The 22,335-nt window shown below is 45.0% G+C and overlaps 1 protein-coding gene across 1 annotated transcript; it reads left to right on the forward strand.

The window, feature by feature from the left end:
* The first annotated feature begins 1,750 nt into the window (after window positions 1–1,750).
* LOC119393913 (cytochrome P450 3A17) lies at window positions 1,751–22,335 on the forward strand. The gene is made up of 14 exons (XM_049416416.1): window positions 1,751–1,985; window positions 4,846–4,942; window positions 5,666–5,718; window positions 7,791–7,887; window positions 10,924–11,040; window positions 12,262–12,350; window positions 13,732–13,877; window positions 15,899–16,014; window positions 17,464–17,608; window positions 18,716–18,876; window positions 20,204–20,295; window positions 20,450–20,593; window positions 21,711–21,873; window positions 22,222–22,335. The coding sequence occupies exons 1-14, from the start codon at window positions 1,918–1,920 to the stop codon at window positions 22,309–22,311; spliced, it is 1,578 nt and encodes a 525-aa protein (XP_049272373.1). The 5' UTR covers window positions 1,751–1,917; the 3' UTR covers window positions 22,312–22,335.

The following is a 22,335-nucleotide window of genomic DNA, read 5'->3' on the forward strand; positions in this document are numbered from 1 at the left end:
TTTCTTTCTTTCTTTCTTTCTTTCTTTCTTTCTTTCTTTCTTTCTTTTTTTTATTAAATGTGCATAAGGAGAGGTCGGTGCTAATTGTGGCGCCGGCTAGCCCTCTTCTCTTGCATAATAGTTGTCATTGCTTATTTCCTTTGCTTATCTCCATTACTTATTTCGGAGTTTGTTGGAGGTTAGGTTATTCATGGCAGTCTGTAGTGTTTCAGGATGTCTGTATACATATTTTGGGTAACTCACCTGCTTCCGCAGGCTACAGCCGCATGTCCCTGCAGTTATCATGCAGTCGACGGACGATTCTCATACGTACGCTGATTTTGTGATGTACCGGACAACCTTCAACACACAGTATTCATGTGTTTACATAGCGGAAAAAGAAAACACTCGAGATGAAGCTTTAGAGTAGATACAAGCCGTCGAGGAAACATGGGAGGCAATGGCACCGAAGCCTGGTGGACCGCGCACAGGATGCGGTATTATCTAACTGCACCATTCTTTATGCGGCAGGCTTATCACGCCACGCCTGTGTTTTCAACAGTATCTCTGGAAATGTAAATTGGGAAAGCTGTGCTGTTATAACCTTAGCGTTACATTATTGCCGTGTGACGTCGCAGGGGTAGGTGCGTTGAGCACAGGTCGGGTGTCCTTTGCAGACGTCTCATATATATCATTCATTAAGGGTAGTCTGCAGTCGAGCAGTCTTGACCTACAGCTAACGCGGGTCGAGATTCACGAGCGGTATTAGAATTCGGAAAATCTCTCTCTATTGTATATATATATATATATATATATGTATATATATACAATAGAGAGAGATTTTCCGAATTCTAATACCGCTCGTGAATCTCGACCCTATGTATATATATATATATATATATATATATATATATATATATATATATATATATATATATATATATATATATATATATATATATATATCAGTAATTATCGTTAGTTGTCCTTCGTGCAGCGACAGCTCTGAAGAAGGTGATAACCTATCTCACGAGAAACCAGATCAACGAACAGCGCTTGAATAAGAAAAATATAAAAAAACTGGCATGCTGAAAGACACAGTTAAGCTGAATGTCATCGGTTGTGTTCGCGTCTACTTGTCTTTGAGTTTTCTGAATATTTTCTGTCATGTACCACTCTCTTTGAACTTCCCGAAGACCAGCACATACGTAAAGCAATTTATAGCTAACAATGGGTTACTATAGGCAAATATCTGTATTATAAGTGCAATTTTTCGGAGCTATCATGCAGGGGCGGCGGCAGGATTTTTTTTACTGAAAGGCGTGAGGGGGCACCCACGACAAGTGAGTTCCTTCGGGGAGGCAGGGACTTATGTGCTGTGTTTTGACTATGTGTGCTCTTGGGCAGGCGAAAATTTTGGGGGAAGAGCCCCACCCCCACCCCCCTCCCCTTCCCGGAGCCACCCCTGCTTTCACGCCTAAGAAGCATGCATACTCGTACAGTTAACACGCGCTCAAACAAGAGTTTTGATTTTGAAGTTGGCGCGCCTGCGGCTGGCTTTTGATGTCTGCTGTAGAAGGCGCCACTCCGTACGAGCACGCGAAACGACTAGAAAGGTAGCGGCTGCTTGAATCATCCTGCCGGCAACAGATGGCAGCACCTCACGGCAATGTCATTCAATTTCGCGCTTTCGTCGCTCGCTCGTCGTTATGATGAAAGACGGAACACCGCGAATGAAAAAAGGAAAAATGAAGAGAGAAGTCAGAAGGAGATGGCAACGGCGCATCCGTCAGTGCGCACGTTGGCTGAATGTGGGCGCGACGCTGCGAATGTCGCATTCGTGCTCAAATATTTCCAGTTGCCCTTCAGGTTACACGGCGAAGGGAGCCGGATTTTCTTCAGAGGAAAGAAACAGTTTCGCCGCGGCCCTGAACTGAGATGGCGGTGCTTTTCGGAATACCGGACTGGGTCGTCTTGTTACTTACGCTGGCAGTGCTTTTCTACTTGTGAGTACATATCAGCCGTCGCTACGCGTTTGTCAAAGAAGTACACCAATATTTCGCCGCGGTATAGCTTTTGGAGAGCCGTAAGACAAAGGTGCCGTTCGTGATGCATGTGAAGGAAGGTTTCTTTGTATCCTGCGGCTTGCGCAGGCACGTCTCCGTTCAAGTGAATGAAATGAAGTACGTCGAATGTAACATCCCTCTAGACGTGAAATGCTGGTAAATTTAATCCCGTGTGAACGTATGTAACCGTATATAACCACTCTGCATTTCGCAGCAGTGCTCTTTGCTATGTTTAGCGCGACGATGCGATGCAGTGACGCGGCCTATTCGAGCTGCAGAACGTGACATCGTTGAGGTGCATGCTAACAAAAGAGCTAAAATGGCGGAGATGCATTCCCCACTTTGAAAGCCGGTGACGTTGGAAGTTGCAGCGAGGATAACTGCATGGCCTCAACCACGCCGTCACCCTCCATTTTGAATCCAGCCTCAGACGCCACGAGCTGGCTATCGCACCACGTGGTCTTATGACATGCTCATGTGACATTCCAGATTTCAACCTTCTTTGTTCGAGCGTACGAACCATGTTGAAAAGAACGGAGGCTAAAAGGGGTAACACTACGGTAGTTTCATCACTCTGAGCGCGGTCGCCGTGGACACGTGCAGTCGTACCCGCCTCGTGACCTTGGTGCCACTTGTGGCGTTGCCGGTACGCTTGGCGCGCATTCGCACACGAAGTTTGGCCATGGCGCGCAATCGATGGAAGCGACACGTGCGGGATTCCCGCCGCTACCGAAGCGCCCTCACTCACTTCCATCATCACGCTTCCTGCCTTGCTGAAACCGACGGTGGCGACAGAATATCACCACTTTCAGGCCGGCAGCCCAGTGCATCCGTTTGTCAAGACACTTTATTCGTCCGATCCTATCGATTCCTTATGAAAATTATTACTGAGAGGCCGACCTTGGAGACAGCGACGGCGGGCCGTTATGCCTGCCAACTGCAAGCGCAGGGAATAATGAAAATTATTTCAAGATGTGTTTGACCGCACTGAGTTTAGTAAAGATCGGCTGATAAAACCTTAAATAATAGCAGCGCTTCGTTTTTGTCTTTGTCGTGACACAACGTTACATGAGTATCCGTTGGATTTTCTTTGAAACTGTTAGTACTCAATATTGTCACAGGTCGCGGGATCGAATCCCGGCCAAGGCGGCTGCATTTCATGGCGACGAAATGCTAGAGGCCTGTGTGCCTATATTTCGGTGCACATTAAACAACCTCAAGTTGTAGAAATTTTCGGAGCCCTCCACTACGACGTCTTTCATAATCATGTCGTGGTCTTGAAACTTAAAACCCTAACAATTAATCTTATATGTTACCGATATTTTCACGTGGTAGTGACGGTGAAGAACGCTGCAGTCACACTGGTAAAGACAACTTTTTATTGGGCGAACTTGTTCCATGAAGACAATGTTGCACTCACTGTATGCAATCAGGTAACACTCGCAAGACAATGACAGCGGCCAGCGCTGACGTCGATAATCTTCGGCGGAACGCATCGTCTTTTATACATGAATGATCGAAAATTCTGACGTTATCGTTGGAGCTCGCTTTAGCTCCAGAATAAACTCGAGTACTCCTGTCTTGGGCGCAATCTTATCAGAATGGTCTCAAACAGTCGAGAAGTTTCCAAGCACTGAGGCACGGCCTCTGCCGAGCGGGGGTAACGCTTTCTGTAGGTGAAGCCTGATCACATCAAAATAAAGAAATAAGTGCGTGTGGCAATATTGTTTCCGTACAGCGAGCCTATCAGTGCTGCTGTGTACGCGAGAATGGCTGTTCCCAACGTCTACTGTGATCGTTCGATGCAACTGTTGGTTCAAATATTCAAAGAAACGTCGCAGCTAGCGAAACGAAATTTGGAGTGAGTGTTGGGCTCCTCGGCGTTCAAGTATGGCTGAAGTCGAGCGTTTGTGCATTCGTTTGACGCGTTGTGGGACACGAAGGAATATCTGCCATTTTATGCTTTTAAATTCTGTATGGTATTGAAGTAATAGCTTTCTCGTGACGCCATAGGCGCAGCTTCCTAGCGTACTGGTACGACGTGGTGCCTATACGATGAGATCAACGCAGCACATTCGTAGCTGTGTGCGTTTAAATTTCTTCAGTGTGGTAAAGACGCGGCCGGAACCCGTTTAGCCTCGGTGGCTGAATGACAGAACCCTCGTGGGATGCACTGATAGCATTCACGTGACGTCACAAACTCAGCTTTCCCCGTACTGGGACTGCAAGTTGGCAGCTTCAGTGACGTCGGTGCAAGCCATCTAATACGTTTTGTAAAGGAATAGACGGAGCGCTGTCCCGTTTGGTCTGTTCCGCTTCCAGCGCTGTCTGATTTTGCGACAATGTACCAGCTCTATCGCCAACGCGCGTAGTTGCATTTAAAACATTCATTTTGACATTAATTAAAAGCCATGAGAGCGTATTCATACTATTAAGGATTTGCCATTTCAGGAGAGCATCATTATTTGGGGCTTTTATCATCGCACTGATGTCTCTTCGCCTGTTAAACTGCAATGAATGAATGAATGGTGACACAAGGCAAGCACGCAGTCAAGCAGGTGTTCTGGAAACTCGAGAACTTTTGCTTAATTTCCACAATAGATATTCCCCTGCCGTCTCTTTGGAAATATTTTTTGTAAGGGGAACCCATTGGTTTTAATTTATCAATGTACGTATATTAGCTATTCTAATGTTGGAATACGGAAGACTTGGGACGGGGAAAATGGGAAGGTTGCCGCTGTCTGTTGGTGCCGTGTCAGGCCTATACTACATTGAAGCAAATATCTCGTTTTTCTTGCAGTCGGGTGTCTCGGTACAGAAACCACTGGAAGAAGCAGAATGTTCCTCACGAATGCTACGCCTTTATTTTTGGCCCAATGCTCAGGATCGCGAAAAAGGTAACGAAAAGATTGACACCTCTTTGCTCATTGTAGCCTTATATGTTAAGGAGTTCTAGGAAGGCAAATTGTTTCTCTTATTCCACATTATATTGCGGCAACCCCTTGCCGCGACACCCTCTAACAAAGCGTCATTGACGTAGGCAGGGGTTCAACCCCCCCACCTCCCCTTAATTTTTTTATTTTGCATATGTGTATATCGAATATAGATGGAGACGAAATGCTAGAGGCCTGTGTACTGTGCGATGTCAGTGCACGTTAAAGAAACCAAGGTGTTCTATATTATTCGGAGCGCTCTAGTACGGCGTCTCTCATAACCTGGGTCGCCTGAGGACGCTAAACCCTATAAACTAGCCAAACCAACATTAGCAAAAATGAACGTACTGATGGATATGAAAAGTGCTTCGTTCATGGGCACTTAATTTATCCATTCTAAAGAATGGCAGCTTGGCACCTTATAGAACTACTACGCCACTTTACAGAAATTTTCCTTTGTCAGACTCTCTGAATGGGGAAAGCTGTGCCTCTTACATGTAATCTTCTCCAGGGATACTCCATGTCCTAGATGAACAGGAACGCCACAGATGATCGTACAATGACTGGTTCACGTTTGTCTTGGGTTGTCTACGATATATCATGTGAATGTAAACCCGGCTTATTTACTGAAGTAAAAAAAAAAGCCTTTGAGGCAGTATTCGCTGAGAAGGCTTCTTTTTTTCGCAGCCTTTTCATGAACTGGACCTAGAGCGCTACAAGAAGTACGGAAGAGTTTACGGGTAAGTGACCGAAAGTAACGTGTAATAAAATTTTTTATGTTACACAAAAGTCAGTTTTACCTCAAGGGCTGAAGCAATGAAGTGCGGTAGTACCAAATTGGAATGTTATAAAGAAGTAAGGCTAGCAGCTAACACCATTAGGATGCGATCTGGCGTGATTACAGAACGCTGGCATCAGGAAATACGGCCGCTCCAGGGAGCGAAGGGGTTTTCGTGCTGTCTGCAGTCGCCTCAACTCGAAGTAAGCGGTGAGAGCACGTGCAAGGGTATGATCGGTCATCGGATCTCGGTCGAAATAGCGCGCGCGACCGCGCCCTTTTGATCAAAGTTCGCAGTTGCTGCCCGAGTGACGCAACCCGCTCGCCGGCGCCCCTTCATGCTCCTTCGCCCGACGGAGCCGGCCAGCGCGTGAGCGCGCGTCTCTTCCCTCCACTCAACCCATCCATTGGCCGGTGGCTGTCTTTCTTTCTATCCCTGCCCTATTCATCTGAGTGGTTTAGTAAAACATGTTGTTGGGCTAGTTGCTTCATGTTGATCAAAAGTTAAGGACGCAACCCAAGGTAAAGAAAAAAAAAACAGGAGTACAGGAAAGAGCGTCACTTGCGTCAAATAATCCAGTTGCAGTTGACGCTCTTTCCTCTCCTGTTTATTGCTTTACCTTGGTTTGCGTCCTCACCCTTTGATCCCATGCGTGGCGCGGTTGTGGTGTCTTTGACTGAGATGCAGATACTTCTCTCATTTCCGATTTCCTTCCTTTTTCAAGCAAGAATCTCTTCTAGTGCGGCCGGGTGGGATAGGATCATCTGACGTTTCGCGCGGCGGAGCACGTAGGCGGCTGGCGAGTCCTACCTTGCGGGTAATCTGCGGCGTGTCCAAATGATGAGTCAGTCGAGATGCCCGGTCGCTCCTGTTTACGCTGTCTTCGAAGACACTTCGAAGCGAGAAGCAACGCGATGTATTTGTTTGCGGGCTTTGAATGACATCTGCTTGTTTAAATCTGCGCGCCTGGCACCACGCTTGCTAATTGAATTAAGTAGAGAGAGAGAAAGGCAGGGATTGAATTAAATAAATCTTTACGGCCGATAAAACCAGGAACCTTACTGCGTATAGTTGTCTAATACATCGGTATCGCTATGAAAACTTCACTTTTTTAGAGCAGCTGTGAACGCTTTTATGGTCATTTCAAGACCTAATTGAACATAAGGGGGTGAAATACTTTATTTGAACGGTATTTTCCACACTTTCCCTTTACGCGATTCATTTACATACAACGTGACCGAGCATGGGGAAACGCGCATTTACTGCGTTAAATGTAGAAGTCGTTTCCAATAAAGTGTATTGAACTTGTGGTGAAAATCGTGTGCAGTAGCATAGTGTTTACCTAACAGAAAAATAGTCCCTTTGTTAGGACAGCACTGATGCTTCCAGTACGCCACGTGAACAGGTGCCCGACCCCGTTATGGTGATGTAAGCTCACAGTATGCGCTATCTTGGAAGCTTATACAAAAACCTGGGAGTCTTAGTAATCTAGCCGATATGTGTAATCTTCATTGATATGTTGTGCACAGAAAAAAAGTATTCAAACGCTACAAAGTGATTGTTGGTCGCGGGATCGAATCCCGGCTGCGACGGCTGCATTATCGATGGAGGCGAGAATGTTTGAGGCCCGTGTACTTATTTAAGTGCGCGTTAAAGAACCCCATGCGGTCAAAATTTCCAGAGGCCTCCACTACAACGTCCCTCATAGTGATTTTGAGACGTTAAACCGAAGATATTATTATTACAAATTAATTGTTCTCGTGCAACTGTAGCACATGCTCAAAATTCTCATCACTCTCTAAATTCGGCTATGGTGTTTCGCATGTCAAAGCTTCTCAAAGTGTTTATCGTTCTAGGCAGCCGTCATCCTTGACGCTTTGAACTTTGACCTCTCATGTTTAAGTAGTGTCTTTGACGGTCGTACTTGTGTAAACCAAACAGAACATGTCCTTTTTTCGGAAGGGACTGTCGGTACATTTGCACGATCTGCTGTGACTCACACTTTCTTTCTTTCTTTTTTTGTGCACCGGCAGCATGTTTGAAAGTGGAAAGCCATCACTCTTCGTAGCAGAGCCCGAGCTTCTCAAGCAAATTTTGCTCAAGGACTTCCTTGTCCTTCCCAACCGACGTGTAAGTGCAGCCGGTCTGCTTTTGTGCGTTGTCTACGAGCCTCATACGATTCCCTGAGAGAAAACACGCAAGGTCTTTTAACAGCGAAGCTGTTGTAGCTCGCCGTAGTTAGTGCGATGTTGCAAAAAAAAAAAAAATCACAGGTGGGGTGGGGTGGGTATGCGCCACAGGAATTGGACAAGTACCACTACCGAGTACAGCAGGTGCAAGCGTTAAGCGAAAACTCAGCTCGGCGATGTGGAGCACGTGAAATTTGTGAAAGAGAGAGCGCGATAGAAAGAGAAAGAAAGAAAAAAAAAAGAAAGGAAGGAAGAAAGAAAGAACGAAAGAAAGAAAGAAATAGAAAGGAAGAGAAAACAGAGAGAAATAAAGGGAATAAAGACATGAAGAGAAAGTAATACATAGAAAGAGCGAGAAAGACATAGAAAGAAACACAAGAGAAACAAAGGGAGAGAGAGGGCGAAGCAGAGAGAGACAAAAGAAAAGGGAAGAAATAGAAATAACGATAGAAAAAGAGCGAAAGAGAAAGAAAAATAGAAATTGATACAAGAAAGAGATACAAGACAGAGAAGAACGGAAGAAAAAGAGAAACAAAGAAGGCCACCCCTCTGCGCTCTTCCTTCAGGCTTGACACCACGAGTGCGAAGATGCCATGATTTTCTTCAATGAACTCAAGCAATTCGATCTAACATCTTGAATTCATGTAAGATTGTGTAAATATTTACCGGTACATTTTATAATTTTAGCACGGTTACTTTCCGAGATATAGTTTTGAAGAGACATTAGGGTGGCTTGAGCAGTGGCTGGCCAAGACGCTATGTGGCTTTCTTAGACCGTTTTGTTGCTTGTCCCGAGCAAAGCAATAAAGTTAAATATTAGCACGTTCTTGGCGCTGTCTTGGATAACATATAAAATGAGCATAGGTTCAGAAAGCGAAATAAATAGCCTCACACTTAATAGCCTGCCTTTTCTGAGCACAGCAGATAACCGCCTGTTACGTAATTGTGTTTTAGTTCAACACTTGTTTTAAAAGTATATAAAACTAAAAAAACGGCTGTAAAAATTGTTGCGGGCCCGTCTGCTTCCTGGAGCATCATGATGCAATTTCAGTGGTTTTCCGGAAAACATACTGAACAAAAAAAACGAAGCTTGCACTAAGCTGCACAAGCCTTGAAACAGAGAAACTGGATGATTCTGAAGACTAATCTGGTTGCTTCTAGGTTTTTTGTGGGCCTTAGCTAGGTGATGAGGATTGTTTCTAGGTTGCTTCTAGGTCATTGCGTGGCTTTAGTTAGGTGACAATAGGTTGTTTCTACGTTGATTCTCAGCGCAGGGAGGTTCAAGTTAAACCACACATAGTCACAAACATGACACGATGTCCAAACTACAGAGACAGAAACTCGCACTGAAACCAAGCGTTCGCACTTCTCATACAGTCACAGACACGACATGGATGTCCAACCAGAGACAAACAGCGCTGAAACCAAACGTTCGCACCTCTGATAGATCTATGGGCACGTCGTCGTTGGCGTAGGCCTTCTATCACTTCGGGGTTTTCTCGTAGCCACCGTTGCCTTTCTCGTTCGTTCCCTAGTGTCGGGCGAACTGTTGCCTTGCTTTTTAGTAGACCAGTGGTAAGTAATGGGATCTACCCAATTTCTGTGGCACATACCCGTTTATTACGATGATAGTTTCTCGCTGCCGCCGTTACCTTTGCCGTTCCCTATTGTTCGGCTAACTATTGTCTTCTTTTCTAGTGGACCAGTGGCGAGTAGTGGGATTTTCCCAATTTCTGTGGAACATACCCATTTATTTTTCTAGATATGGTGGGACACATTACGGCTAGCTTAAACAGCTTCGCTGTTAAAAAAAGGCAAAAAAGAAAAAAAATAAACGTCAGGAATCAGAAGGTGCTATAGGTTTCATTGAGATTTCAACCTATAATGAGCGCCTGATAATTCTTGTGCCGCTGACAGATGCAGAGGTAAGAGTTAAATACCCCCGACCTCCTCCAGACAAGCATTTTAAAACTGCATGGAACATGGCGTACACAAAACTGTAATTAAAGGGGTCATGAAGCACCCCTTGGGCTTGTTGAAAAAACACATCCTGCGGAAAGCTGACACGGCTATGAACTGCTCTGCAAAATATTACAGTCGTGCGCGCCGCGTAAAGGCCACAAGCGGAGCGCGAAGTTGCCGTTTCCCCAGGCGCCCTCTTTTCAAACAGAGGCCGGTTCTCACTCTCGTCGGTGGGCGGGGCGTCTGCACGTTGACGTCGCGGATCAGACAGTTTACGTCGCAAGAGATACAGCATGCTTACTGGCCGATAGCCGGATGAGATGAGCTTCTTGCCACGGGGTGCCGCCACTTGCCCGCGCCGCACTCCTCAGTCTGCTAAATTTACACGGTAGCCGCACTCGCGCACGCGAATCACAGCGGGAGAGCGATCGCTTTTCATGACGCGCGCTGACGTAACTTCTTTTCCCCATGCCATCCCTCCCTGTCTAGCTTCCAGTGCGCTCGTCGGCACGAGAAAAGAGAGAAAGCGCTGAGAGCGTGCGCCAAACCCCCGTAACTCCGCTGATTCTTGACGGATTCGAGAAATTTTTGCGGCAATCGATTCGGGAGGCAGTAAACTCCGATACTGAGGTCATTAGATCATTACTTGGAAAAGTAGTTCATGATCCCTTTAAGAAAGACAATGCTATGGTGATGATGGTAGCTGTGATGTTTACATAATGCTAGGATAATGATAACGATAGATTACGAAACCTATAAATAGACCAGCACTTGTTGATATTGGTGATATGAATAAACCCGCTCTTTAATATTTTCATCCGATAACTAATAAATCGTAATAAAAACCTGGAGCCCTTCATATATGAAAAAGCAAGTGTGCATACCGTAAAGGTCCCGTATTTTCGTCGAATAATGAGCGCTAGTTTCCGCTGCATCACCAAAATTTAGCAGCATGTGAACCACGACGAGCAAGTGCAGTAGACATTAACAGTGTTTTCCTTGGTATTTTTTCCAGACTGTTAATTTCTTCGAGCCATTATTTGATTACATGCTTAGTGTGATTCCCTACCCTCGATGGAAGACTATACGGAAGTACTATTCGCCAGTGTTCACATCTGGGAAAATCCGCAAGGTTAGTCACAAATGCTTTGACTTTCATGTTTTATCGTGTGTCTTCTTTTTTCTTTTTATTTTATCTCTGTATCTCTCTCCTCTTTCCGGCCCCTAATTCGACGCTTGTATAGGGTAGCAAACCGGTTACTAGTACCACGCTGACCTCCCTGCCTTCGTTTTCATCCCTCCCCCTTCATGTGTGTTGCACGGTCTTGCATCTAGGGTTGCAGAAGTTGCGCCTTTTCCTTTCCTCAACCTGTCTTGCATCTCTTAGCGGACACATTGCACAAACGGAGGAAGAGTAATTTGTTTTGTGTTTTGCCCTCTCAACATGAAGCGACTCCTTTCGAAGCATTCAAAAGTGTAAGCGCAGGAGACCTCCGTTAAGGCACTGAACTTGGAGGAATCATGAAAACTTAGTTGCTCGCCTTAGGATGAGTTCAACTTAACAAACATCTCCTATCGAACTCAAGTTCTTCTCTTTCTGATACTCAAATTACACTGCTCTACAAGCAATTTAAGAAACGTTAAAAGAAATATGGAGGTCTCAGAGGGGCAATATTATATTTGCACCATAGGGCATTGCTTCGCGCTTCAACTTCCGCTGCCGGCACTGCCAACACATGGGCTCGGACATAAAACGAATATCTCACTAATTTTCTTAAAATTTTCTTTGTGGTCATATTGCTAAAAACATCTTTTGAAGATGGCCACCCACATCATGTGTGAACACTGATACACCCAGCGGCTCCTGGCTAATCATGATAATCAGACTGCAGTGGAACCTCGAAGACTCCATCTATTGATGCTTTTATGTTGTCGTCCTTACATGTATATACCTGCTTGCACAACTATTTAGGCCTCCAGAAACACTATATATATTTGCTGCTAGTGTAGCCAGCATAGTCGCCTCTTCCATGTCTTCACCAAACCCATTCCACTGAATAATATGACACCTAACATCCAATATAGCAATGCCAACAACTGTCGTGATATATAGGCGAACGACTTAATGTTGTGCTGCTAATCTCGACAAGGTCATTAGAGTTCAGCTAATACTAGAGAGCCTAACAGCTTGAAGGTATATTGCTGAGCCATTTAGCAGCCATCATGCTGAATTTATAATATTCTTTATTAGGGCTCATGGTCAGTAACAAACCACCAACATTTCCATGAGTTCTTTTTCATTACTTTTACAGTGTGCATTTTTGCTCCTTGTAGTGTTGCCTCTGTTTTCCAGATGGAGCACCAAATCGAAGCCTGCACCAAGTCTACAATGAGCCATCTTCAGAAAGCGGCTGAAGAGGAACGGGATCTTGAACTGGGACAGTACGTAAATAGAGCCAAGTAGTCTCTGTACCGTCTTCGATATTATGTTGCGTATCGTCGATGCTATCAACTGTAATTTCCCTTTCAGTACCTAAATCACCACAAGCAATTTGATAGCTACTTTGTGAAATAGACGGCTGCGGTATGAAGTGTTTTCTCTAAATGGACGTTACCGTTATATGTCCAGCAAGCTGAAATGTAATAAGCGGCGCTCAGTACCAGACTCGCGTTTTCTTAGACCTGTCTTTGTATCATTCAAAATCAGTTTCGTGTGTTGCAGTGGTTCCGCTTGTACTCACGCTGTTAAGGTTAACTATTCAGTGAAAATTTGGCTAGGTTTGTTTGAAAATTTACCGGAAGAGAAAACGAAACAGGGTTGTAAAACGCGCCCACACTGAATGTGCATGCTAAGGTTAAAGGGGTCATGAACCACTTTTCCAAGTAATGATCTAATGGCCTCAGTATCGGAGTGTACTGCCTCCGGAATCGATTGCCGCAAAAATTTCTCGAATCCGTCAGAATCAGCGGAGTTACGGGGTTTGGCGCACGCTCCCAGCGCTTTCTCTCTTTTCTCGTGCCGACGAGCGCACTGGAAGCTAGACAGGAGGGATGGCATGGGGAAAGAAGTTCGCCAGCGCGCGTCATGAAACGCGATCGCTCTCCCCTGTGATTCGCTTGCGCGAGTGCGGCGCCGGCAAGTGGCGGCATTCCGCGGCAAGAAGCGCATCTGATCCGAACGCCGCTCTCGATTTACGTCGGCTATCGGCCAATAAGCATGCTATGTCTTTGCGACGTACAGCGGACAGACGCCCCGCCCACCGACGAGAGTGAGAACCGGCCTCTGTTTGAAAAGAGGGTGCCTGGGGAAACGGCAACTTCGCGCTCCGCTTGTGGCCATTACGCGGCGCGCACGACTGTAATATTTGGCAGAGCAGTTCATAGCCGTGTCAGCTTTCCGCAGGATGTGTTTTTTCAATCAGCCCAAGGGGTGCTTCATGACCCCTTTAATGCCAGTTGCTCTGTGACTAGCGTCCTAATGCTTGGGAAAGAAACTGTTGAAAACGGAACTATACAATCAAAACACGAGGCAATGCTCATCGTCCAGTGTTTCTTTCACCTATCCAGTTCCTTTTTTTCTGCTCTGTTTGTTTTCCCACTCATGTTTGATTATCTCCACCAACACGCGCTTCATAGCATACAGTGCAAGCTTTACGTGACATTGTTCCTAGGCCTCTTCTCCCCATTTAGAATAAAGAGGACACATCTTGCATAAAGTACAGTCGCGCGGTTTATCGTGCGCTTGAGTACGAACATTCACATTAACTTTTGCCGTAATGTCACTGCCCATGCTAACGCTATTTGATTTACAAACGAATTACAGTTTCTTTGGCAACTTCTCCTTGGACTTGATTGCCCGGTACGCTTTCGGAACCCGCCTGGATTCCCACTCTGACAAGACCAATGATTTCGTCACTTATGCGAAGAAGGTGTTCGGCACGGACTTTTCGGTGTCGCTCATCGTGTACTGTAAGTGCGTCAGCCGCATAAGCATTGAGCTTTCATTTGCATGCCACGCCAAATGCCAAAGCTTTATTTTTGTTGATTGTTAGATTTCCGGCAAATGTTAGCCATTAATTTCGTTGACGCCGTTCCTTTGTGTGCGTTCGCATTACGCAATATCACTAGCGCGAGTTACGAGGGGTTTTCCCTGTTTTTCGCTGGTCACAAGAAGTTACAAGCAACCTTACAATCATTACGTCTTTCGTCGCGGGATCGAATGCCGGCCGTGGTGACCGCATTTTCGATACAGGCGAGAATGCTTGAGGCCCGTGTACTTAGATTTAGGTGGACGTTAAACAACCCCAGGTGGTCGAAAATTCCGGAGCCCTCCGCTACGGCGTCCCTCACGATATAGTGGTTTTGGGACGTAAAACCCCAACAATTATGTTAATATTAATTATTACGTCTCTCCTTCTCGATCATACGATGGCAATATCTTCTGGCTAAGCTTTGTCACTTTTATGAAGTGCATATAGCCGTAGATGTTTCCTGTGACTCTCCATATTATTCCAAGTATTTAGAACTGCATGTTTGTCCATCTTACGGGAGCACTGGCCATCATTCAAAATGAAGATATTGTGCTAGTAGCTGACGCCGGATCTTATCTTTTTTCTACGTAATCTATACCATTTTCCATTTAAGGATACACACAAACTATGCTTGTGCATGCGGTTTGTAAAAAAAAACGCCAGGCCTGCGCTGAAACCGCAGCACAGTCACAGCGAAAGGTGGAAGAGGGGCGTTTTTAGAGGCCGTTGTAAGCTCTCTTGGGGCTACAATACAAGTACACTAGAAAGGTACCCACTACGCCATAAATCACAATTTTTGTGGAGTTGGGAAGCACCTACTAAGCCATTATTCGTCATTCTGCGGAGAAGCGAGGCACCAGCTATACGTCTGTAAGGCATTATGTGCACTTTGTTGACGCAACGACTGATGACGGTGAAGAATTATGGCTCAGCCCTTTGTAATGGGTTGGAAGCTTTAAACGGCCTAGTTATGTAATTTGCATTGGGTGACGCCCGGTCGCTATTTTCCTCTCCCGTCATGCTGTATAACATACGTTGACGTGGGAGAGAGACGGGGGGGGGGGGGCGAAGAACTTTACTGACACCCCGAGGAAACGGATCATGCGCTTATGGGCTTCCTTGGCAACCAATACAAGTGCACTTGCGAGGAACCCACTACGCTATAAATCATTGTAATTTTTGAGAAGTAGGACAGCAGGCACTGTGCCATTTTTCGTCATTCTACGGAGAGCCGTGGTACCTGCTAAACGCATGTAAGGCATTATGCGCACTTTGTTGGTGCTGTGCCCGATGACGACGAAGAATTATGGCAGATCCCTTTGTAATGGGTTGGAAGCATTCAACAACGTACTCGTTGCGCAATTCGCATTGTGTGACGCCTGGTTACAGAATTCGCGTTGTGCGACGCTTGGTGCTTATTTTACTCTTCTACCACGCTATATTGCATTTGCTAATGTGGTTCCTTCCCGACATGAAGCCTGTATAGAACCTTTTTGCAGAGCAATTTCAAGCACCGGCATGGCTCAGGGGTTGAATACTGGGCTCCCACGCAGAGGACCCAGGTTCGAACCTCGTTCCATCCTGGAATTTTTTTCTTATTTCGTTTTTTTTTTCTTATTTCGAGCGATACTGGCTAAGGACACCGGCGGCGGCGGCGGACAACTACGGCGCCAAAAACGGCCGGTGAAATGATCTCATAACAGCTTTCGCTGTAAAATGACTACACCTCCAATAGTTGGGAAGAAAACTAATTTGCGCATGTAAAACTGGTTTGCTGATAATCACTTAAGCGGCCATAGCATATCTTATAAGGCTTAATCAATCAAGCTGTGCGCGCACGGAGTGATCGGTCACATGGCCATAATGCACATTTCAAAACTTCATTGCTCTATTGGGTGCTCAACAATGGTGCAATAATGGCGTCTTATCATGACTCACTTTCTTTCTTTTGTGCCATAGTTCTACTACCAGGAGTAGCAAAGTTCTTCAGGATGAAGCTTTACAACCCGGCTACTCTTGACTACTTTAAGAGTCTATGCCAGAATGTGATCAAAGGCCGCCTGGATTCGAAGACCGTAAGTACCTGCAACATGACGGTATCACAGTTGCGCTAAAATCTGCTCATGGCTGATCGACTGCGGCTGAAATTGTGGTGGTATAGATTGCTCTTATTGCTAGGGTTTTGTGGCGTTACTATTTGGAAAGCGAATGAAGCTGCATTCACAAACTGTTCCATAAGATGATCGTAGCTTTGTTCCTACCTGGGGTGTTCGAAATGCTGCAGTAGGTAATGAAAATATTTAGGTTGATAATCACTGGGTGCACTTAGAAAAAAAAAAGATATTAAGCTTCTAAGCCCAGGTAAATGAGCAAATTGTTTTTATTTGGCATCGAGAACTTATGCACAGAAACTCTAAATGGTGATGCAAACACAAAAAATGAGCAGAAATGAGTAGGTTACGGTACAAAGGGTCGCTGAAAATAGTTGTTTCAACATTGAAATGCATTCTCATCTCTGTTAAAGCGCCTTCTCGAAGCAGATTGCAATAGACAGGCCATATAGGACAATCATTTTAAAGTATTGGTAATTTTCTAAGTAAGTGCCTTGACGAAGCTACCGGCGGCAGATTGAACTTCCTTCACTTCCCTTTTAAAAAACAACAGTAGCAGCAGCATCATTATTTACTGGGGAACACATTGCCATATTTTCAGCATGCTAACGCAGTCTCGCTGCTTTTTGTGTTTAAATGAAGATTTTTATATTTATTTCGAAAACTCGCAAGAGATTCACGAGCGTTATACTAGAGTAGAGAAACGCTTGGACACTTACCTCATAGAGCAGTAATCGTGAATGAATAGCCCCAGATATTCACTTTTGCACAAATCGACAGATAACCCTCAGAAATGTTTGCCTAGAAGAGGGTGCAAAGACACTTGAGGGTTATCTTTTATGTGAACAGCACGCATCATGGTCACATTGAATGTCCTCTCTTCCTGCCACTGTTACGCACATGTACTCAAATTTAACAGGATGTTTCATGGTTCTTCAGAAATGTCTTATAACGAAACATACCCGACATCTTGAACGTATAGACACTGTGTAAAATTTCGACTCATCTTGTTCATGTAATGAGGGTGATTGTAGAACTACATGGCATTGAAACAATCGCCGTAATACTGACGTAGTATAAACGTATGCATTATTCACTTCCGTTAGCGAAGTTTCACGTTTGTGAAAAGATCGCACATTGGGCACATCAGCATCACCATCGTCATCATCCTATTTAAATCCACTGAAAGACGAAGGCCTCTTCCAATGATCTCCAGTTTACCCTTTCCTGTTCGAGATGATACATTTTTATCCCTGCGAATTTCCTTCGTCACTTCATCTAATTATCTGCCTTACTCGACTGCGTTCCCCATCCCTTGGTAGCCATTCCGTTGCTCCTACTGTCCACCTTTTTTCTGTCTCTGTAACGAAGTCTCTCTACTCAGATAACCTGGTGGTCCTCTCTTTTGTTTAGAGGCAAGATGATTTCCTGCAGCAAATGATCGACTCTCAGCAGGGAAAGTGGACGGGAGACACTACGAAAGAAACAACGTACGCGGAAGAAAAAATATTCGACGTGGATTCCAAGTTGGCAGATTCTGAGGACGTCCCATCAAATGGTTTGTCAAAGCTTCCTTTGTTGGAGTTTCTGTGCAACTGCTCCTATTAAATAAACGGCAGATTCCCTCTGCCGGAGGCGTCAGTTTCAGAAGTTCGAGGGTGCTCATATAGACTTTATTAAGGCTCAAGCCTTAGATGCCTCATAAAACGCGATCATTGGCCGTCGACATCCCTCGGCGTCAACACGAATATAATAAAATGAGTTTAACGTCCCAGAATCACGATATGATTGAGGGAAGCTGTAGTGAAGGTCTCCGGAAATTTCTACCACCTGGGGTTCCTCAACGTGCACCTAAATCTAAGTACACGGCCGGGATTCTATGCCGCGACCTTCGGGTCAGTAGTCGAGCGCCATAACCACTAGACCACCGTGGCGGGTGGCGTCAACACGAGTGATGCAAAAAAAAAAGTCTTCACGCGATGGCGTCACCACATGGCGTCATCATGACACCGCATGATAATGCCGTTCACATGACATCGTCACTTGGTCAAAGGAGGGCCGATCACGGAGGCAGTGCAAAACCAGATGAGGAGTAAGCTTGCAATTCCTCCGATCCTGTAGGCAATGAATAACCACTTCAAGTGCAGAAAGCTTTCGGAGGGGGGCGGCGGACGATCAGTACACCGACTGAGAAGTCGTCTTAGTCGAATGCATTAGGGACCCTTGTGAGTTTTTCCGTTGCTGCCGGAGTGTCGATAAGCTACTATCAGTTTCAGCGTGCCTGGATCGTCCAGTATTGTCTCTGCACGTACTGTTTTTTTTTTTTTTTTCAATTTATACTCGCTGTCCTTCAAGATGCGCTAGCTTATTTGCATATTTTTCATTCATCGTTATAACGGTCACTGTACTCCGCCTTCATTTTATGGGGTTGCAGCTTGATACAAACTACATGTTCTTGTTCCACTTAATCGCTACAGTAAATCGATAAACTTCTGACTCAAACATATTTCTTGGCCTTTGTATACGTTGTTTATATTTTAGGTGAAGGGTACGACGGGGCTTAAAATTGGGAGCATGCCAGCTGATGTGATTTCATAGTTAAAACCAGATCTCGAGTCTGCATTAAGTGATGCGCTTGCGCTGCGTGGCTCTTTTCTCCCCTCAGCACTAAGCGAAGAGGAAGCCATGGCTCAATGCTTCATGTTTTTAGTTGCGGGACAGCAAACGACATCGTCGGTGGTTGCCTTCACGCTTTACATGCTAGCGTTGAACCCGGAAGTTCAAGAGAAGCTTCGAGAAGAGGTCGACCTGTGCGTGGCAAAGCACGTAAGTAGATGCACACGGCAAAAGGGGGCGTCGCGTTTGCTTACATAGATATGTATTTGTTTCAGGTGATAGCATTGTGATGCTTAAGAAAAGTACACAATGTACCACTCTAGCAGCTGCATTGATAACTGAAAGCATTACGTCATTACAGATAGCGTATGTACGCGTATCAAGGCTACTTAGATATGTGGAAGATAACGGGGGAAAAGGTGACCGTGAATAAACATTGCATACAATACAGACCACACAAACAAGGTCAGAAAAGCACCCTAATTCCTGAGAAATACTTGCGTGCAACTTTTCTTCTGTGCAGCAATGGGCAGGGTTTTGCTTGATTGCGAATGTCTCTGCGGAAAGGTCGCTATTCGGAAGAATTATATTTTTCTAGAATTTTTACATGGGAACAGTATACAGGGTTCCCGAATATTGTAGTTTACTCAAACGATGACCTTTCGCGATGTTTTCTTTTGTTCGCTGTTCGTTTTTATTTCAAATTTCATTATCCTACCCCGTAGCATAAAAAAGAACCGTCCGGTCTTGTAGAAAAAGAAAATCGAAAATGTATGCAGTGAGAACCTCCAGCATTTACACCTACGGAACCTCAGTAGTTATCCTTGCTAGAAAGTGTGCGTGACTGCAAATGAAGATATCGTTGTGGGAAGCAGGTAATTGCATACCTGGGCAGGTAGAAAAAGTGACAAATAAAACGTTATTGATTCATTTATTGAAGCGCTTGGGTATTCAGAGGACACCAAATCAAAGCATTATGTGGAAACTTCAACAAAGGTGACTCAGTGAAATAGGTCGAGCACCCTAGATATTCAGGTGTGAGCACTTCACTCAGTGACACAACCTTTTAGAAAGTGTGACGTGGGAGTTTTCGGGAGTGACTTCCTGTTAACCAACATCACTCTCGGTGGGCATCACTTGCAGAGTATGCCCAGTGTTACAGGGTTTTCTCCGCAGTATGTGCATTGCTCTTGTGGGTCACTCACATAGCTCCATATGATATGAAATCCGATCACTTTTGGTGAAATGTGCCAAATACTCTTGAACGCTGCATTTTTAAACGGTGCTCATTTTGTCACCGTTACTTTCTTTGTCTCTTGCTTTACATTTCTTCGTGATCTTAGCAGACTAGGTCAGTTGAGGTGTTCCGGTCCTGCAGATAAACGCCAAATATTGTTCCCGGTAGAGTAAGGAGTGCGCGTTAAAATCACTTCCTATGCTCATTAGCGGTCATTTAACAGAATAACCATGTAAACAGTCGCACAGTACAAAAGCGCAGAGTTCAATGCAGTACGTGTTCCCTATTCCATGTGTCAAGGGTGAGTATCCAGCCATGGAAATCGTTGTGAAGCTGGAGTACTTACACGGAGTAATATCAGAGATACTGAGGCTGTACCCGCCAGCGTCAAGGTGAGATGAATTTTATACGTGTGTCATTTCTTGTCGAAAAAATGTTCATGAATGGCCTGCTCATACTATCGTGTTCGAAGTTCAAAATGCGTATAAAATAAAGATCTACAGCTATTATTGTTGCCCACGAGAAAGGTTCCTCATCTCTTTGCAGACTAGAGCGGGAAACGACCAAGGACTATGTGCTCGGTGATACTGGTATTAGGGTTCCGAAAGGTTGCATCGTTGCAGTTCCATTGTATGCAATGCACCACGATCCCGAGTACTTCCGGGATCCCGATGAATTTCGTCCAGAAAGGCGAGTACCCGGTTCTTGTATATATCAGAGAAATTTGCAGTAGACTGTATTTAAGCAAAAGTCTAGCGAAAAATTTCTTTAAAAAAACGCCAGGCCTGTGCGGAAAGCGCAGCACAGTCACAGCGAAAGCTCAAAGAGCGGCATTTCTAGAGCCCGTTATAAACACTCTTCTGGCTACTAATGCAAGTACAGTAGCAAGGTACCATCTGTAAGACATTATGTGCAGTTTCTTGATGCGACGGCTGATGAAGAATTATGACTGAGCGTTTTGTAATGGGTTGGAAGCTTTAAAGGACCCACTAGTTACGTAATTCGCATTGTGTGACGCTCGTTCGTTATTTCACTTTTCCACCACACTTTATAACACACGCTAACGTGAGAAAGAGATAGAGAGAGGGAATTAACTTTATTGAGACCTTGAGGAAATGGATCATGGGAGCCTTATGGGCTTCCTTGGCAACCAGTAAAAGTGCACTTGCGAGGAACCCAATACGCTATAAATCATAATTTTTGTGAAGTAGGGACGCTGTCACTACGCAATTTCGCGTCATTCTTCGCAGAACCGTGGTACCTGCTAAACACCTGTAAGGCATTATGTGCACTTTGCTGATGCTGTAGCTAATGGCGACGAAGAATTAGGGCAGAGCCCTTTGAATGTGTTGGAAGCATTCAACAACCCACTCGTTGCGCAATTCGCATTGTGTGACGCCTGGTTACAGAATTCGCGGTGTGTTACACTTGGTTGTTTTATACAATACATATGCTAATGTGGTTCCTTCCCGACATGAAGCCTGTATAGGGTCTTCTTGCAAAGCCGTCTCAAGCACCCGCATGGCTCTGAGGTACAATACTGGGCTTCCACGCAGAGGACCTAGGTTCGAACCTCGTTCCATCTTGGAAATATTTGCTTATTTCGTTTTCTTTTCTTATTTCGAGCGATAGTGGTTACGGACACCGGCGGCGGCGGCGGACAACTGCGGTGCCAAAAACGGCCCTTGTTGTGATCTCATAACAGCTTTCGCTGTAAAAGCCCAGCAATCGCAAGCCAGTACCCCATGCCTAACTCGTATTTCAGTAAGCAGTTCCACAAACGCAGTCTTTATTCTTTCGTATTTAGGTTCATCGGAGACAACGCCACAAGCATACGGCCATACACGTACCTTCCGTTTGGAGCTGGTCCCAGAAATTGCGTGGGAATGCGACTGGGCCTCCAAGCTGCCAAGATGGCCGTCTTTCATTCCGTCCGCATCGCACAGTTCTCGCGCACAGACAAAACAAAGGTACGATTCCTTCGAGGGCACGTTCTCTAAACATTGTAATCTACAGTAAAGCAAACGTCTCAGCAGGCTACGCCTGGTACAGCGTATGCATCGATGAATGCAGCGTAGGACGTCATGCAGTGTTAAAGCAAATTAGATGGTTAACAGAAGAGACGGCAGTCTACTTCGAAAAAAGGCCAAGAAATGCTGATATTAGCATGGATCATGCTCGATATACATGGTAGCAAGGCATAATGAGGCTAAGGACTTTTAATTCTCGTAATGGTCGTTGCAGTTGTTGTGCTATCCTTTGAATTGCATACGAGTGCTGAATACAATAATTTTTGTTTTATTTTCAATTTTTTACAGGTTCCTTTGGATTTCTTTAAAGGATATGGGGTCATATCCTCTTCAGACATTACCGTTGGAGTCCGCAAACGCGCTGCTACAAACAAATAAAACATTCGTATTTATTTTCAGGGT

Source organism: Rhipicephalus sanguineus, chromosome 5 (genome assembly GCF_013339695.2).
Source record: "Rhipicephalus sanguineus isolate Rsan-2018 chromosome 5, BIME_Rsan_1.4, whole genome shotgun sequence".
Lineage (NCBI taxonomy): Eukaryota > Metazoa > Arthropoda > Arachnida > Ixodida > Ixodidae > Rhipicephalus > Rhipicephalus sanguineus.

What these genes read in the sequence shown, in the direction of transcription:
- LOC119393913 (XM_049416416.1), top strand. Translation starts at nt 1,918, where the DNA reads ATGGCGGTGCTTTTCGGAATACCGGACTGGGTCGTCTTGTTACTTACG. An exon ending in CATCTGGGAAAATCCGCAAG is followed by an intron (nt 11,041 to 12,261) that starts GTTAGTCACAAA and finishes TCTGTTTTCCAG; the next exon opens with ATGGAGCACCAAATCGAAGC. An exon ending in CTGTACCCGCCAGCGTCAAG is followed by an intron (nt 20,296 to 20,449) that starts GTGAGATGAATT and finishes ATCTCTTTGCAG; the next exon opens with ACTAGAGCGGGAAACGACCA.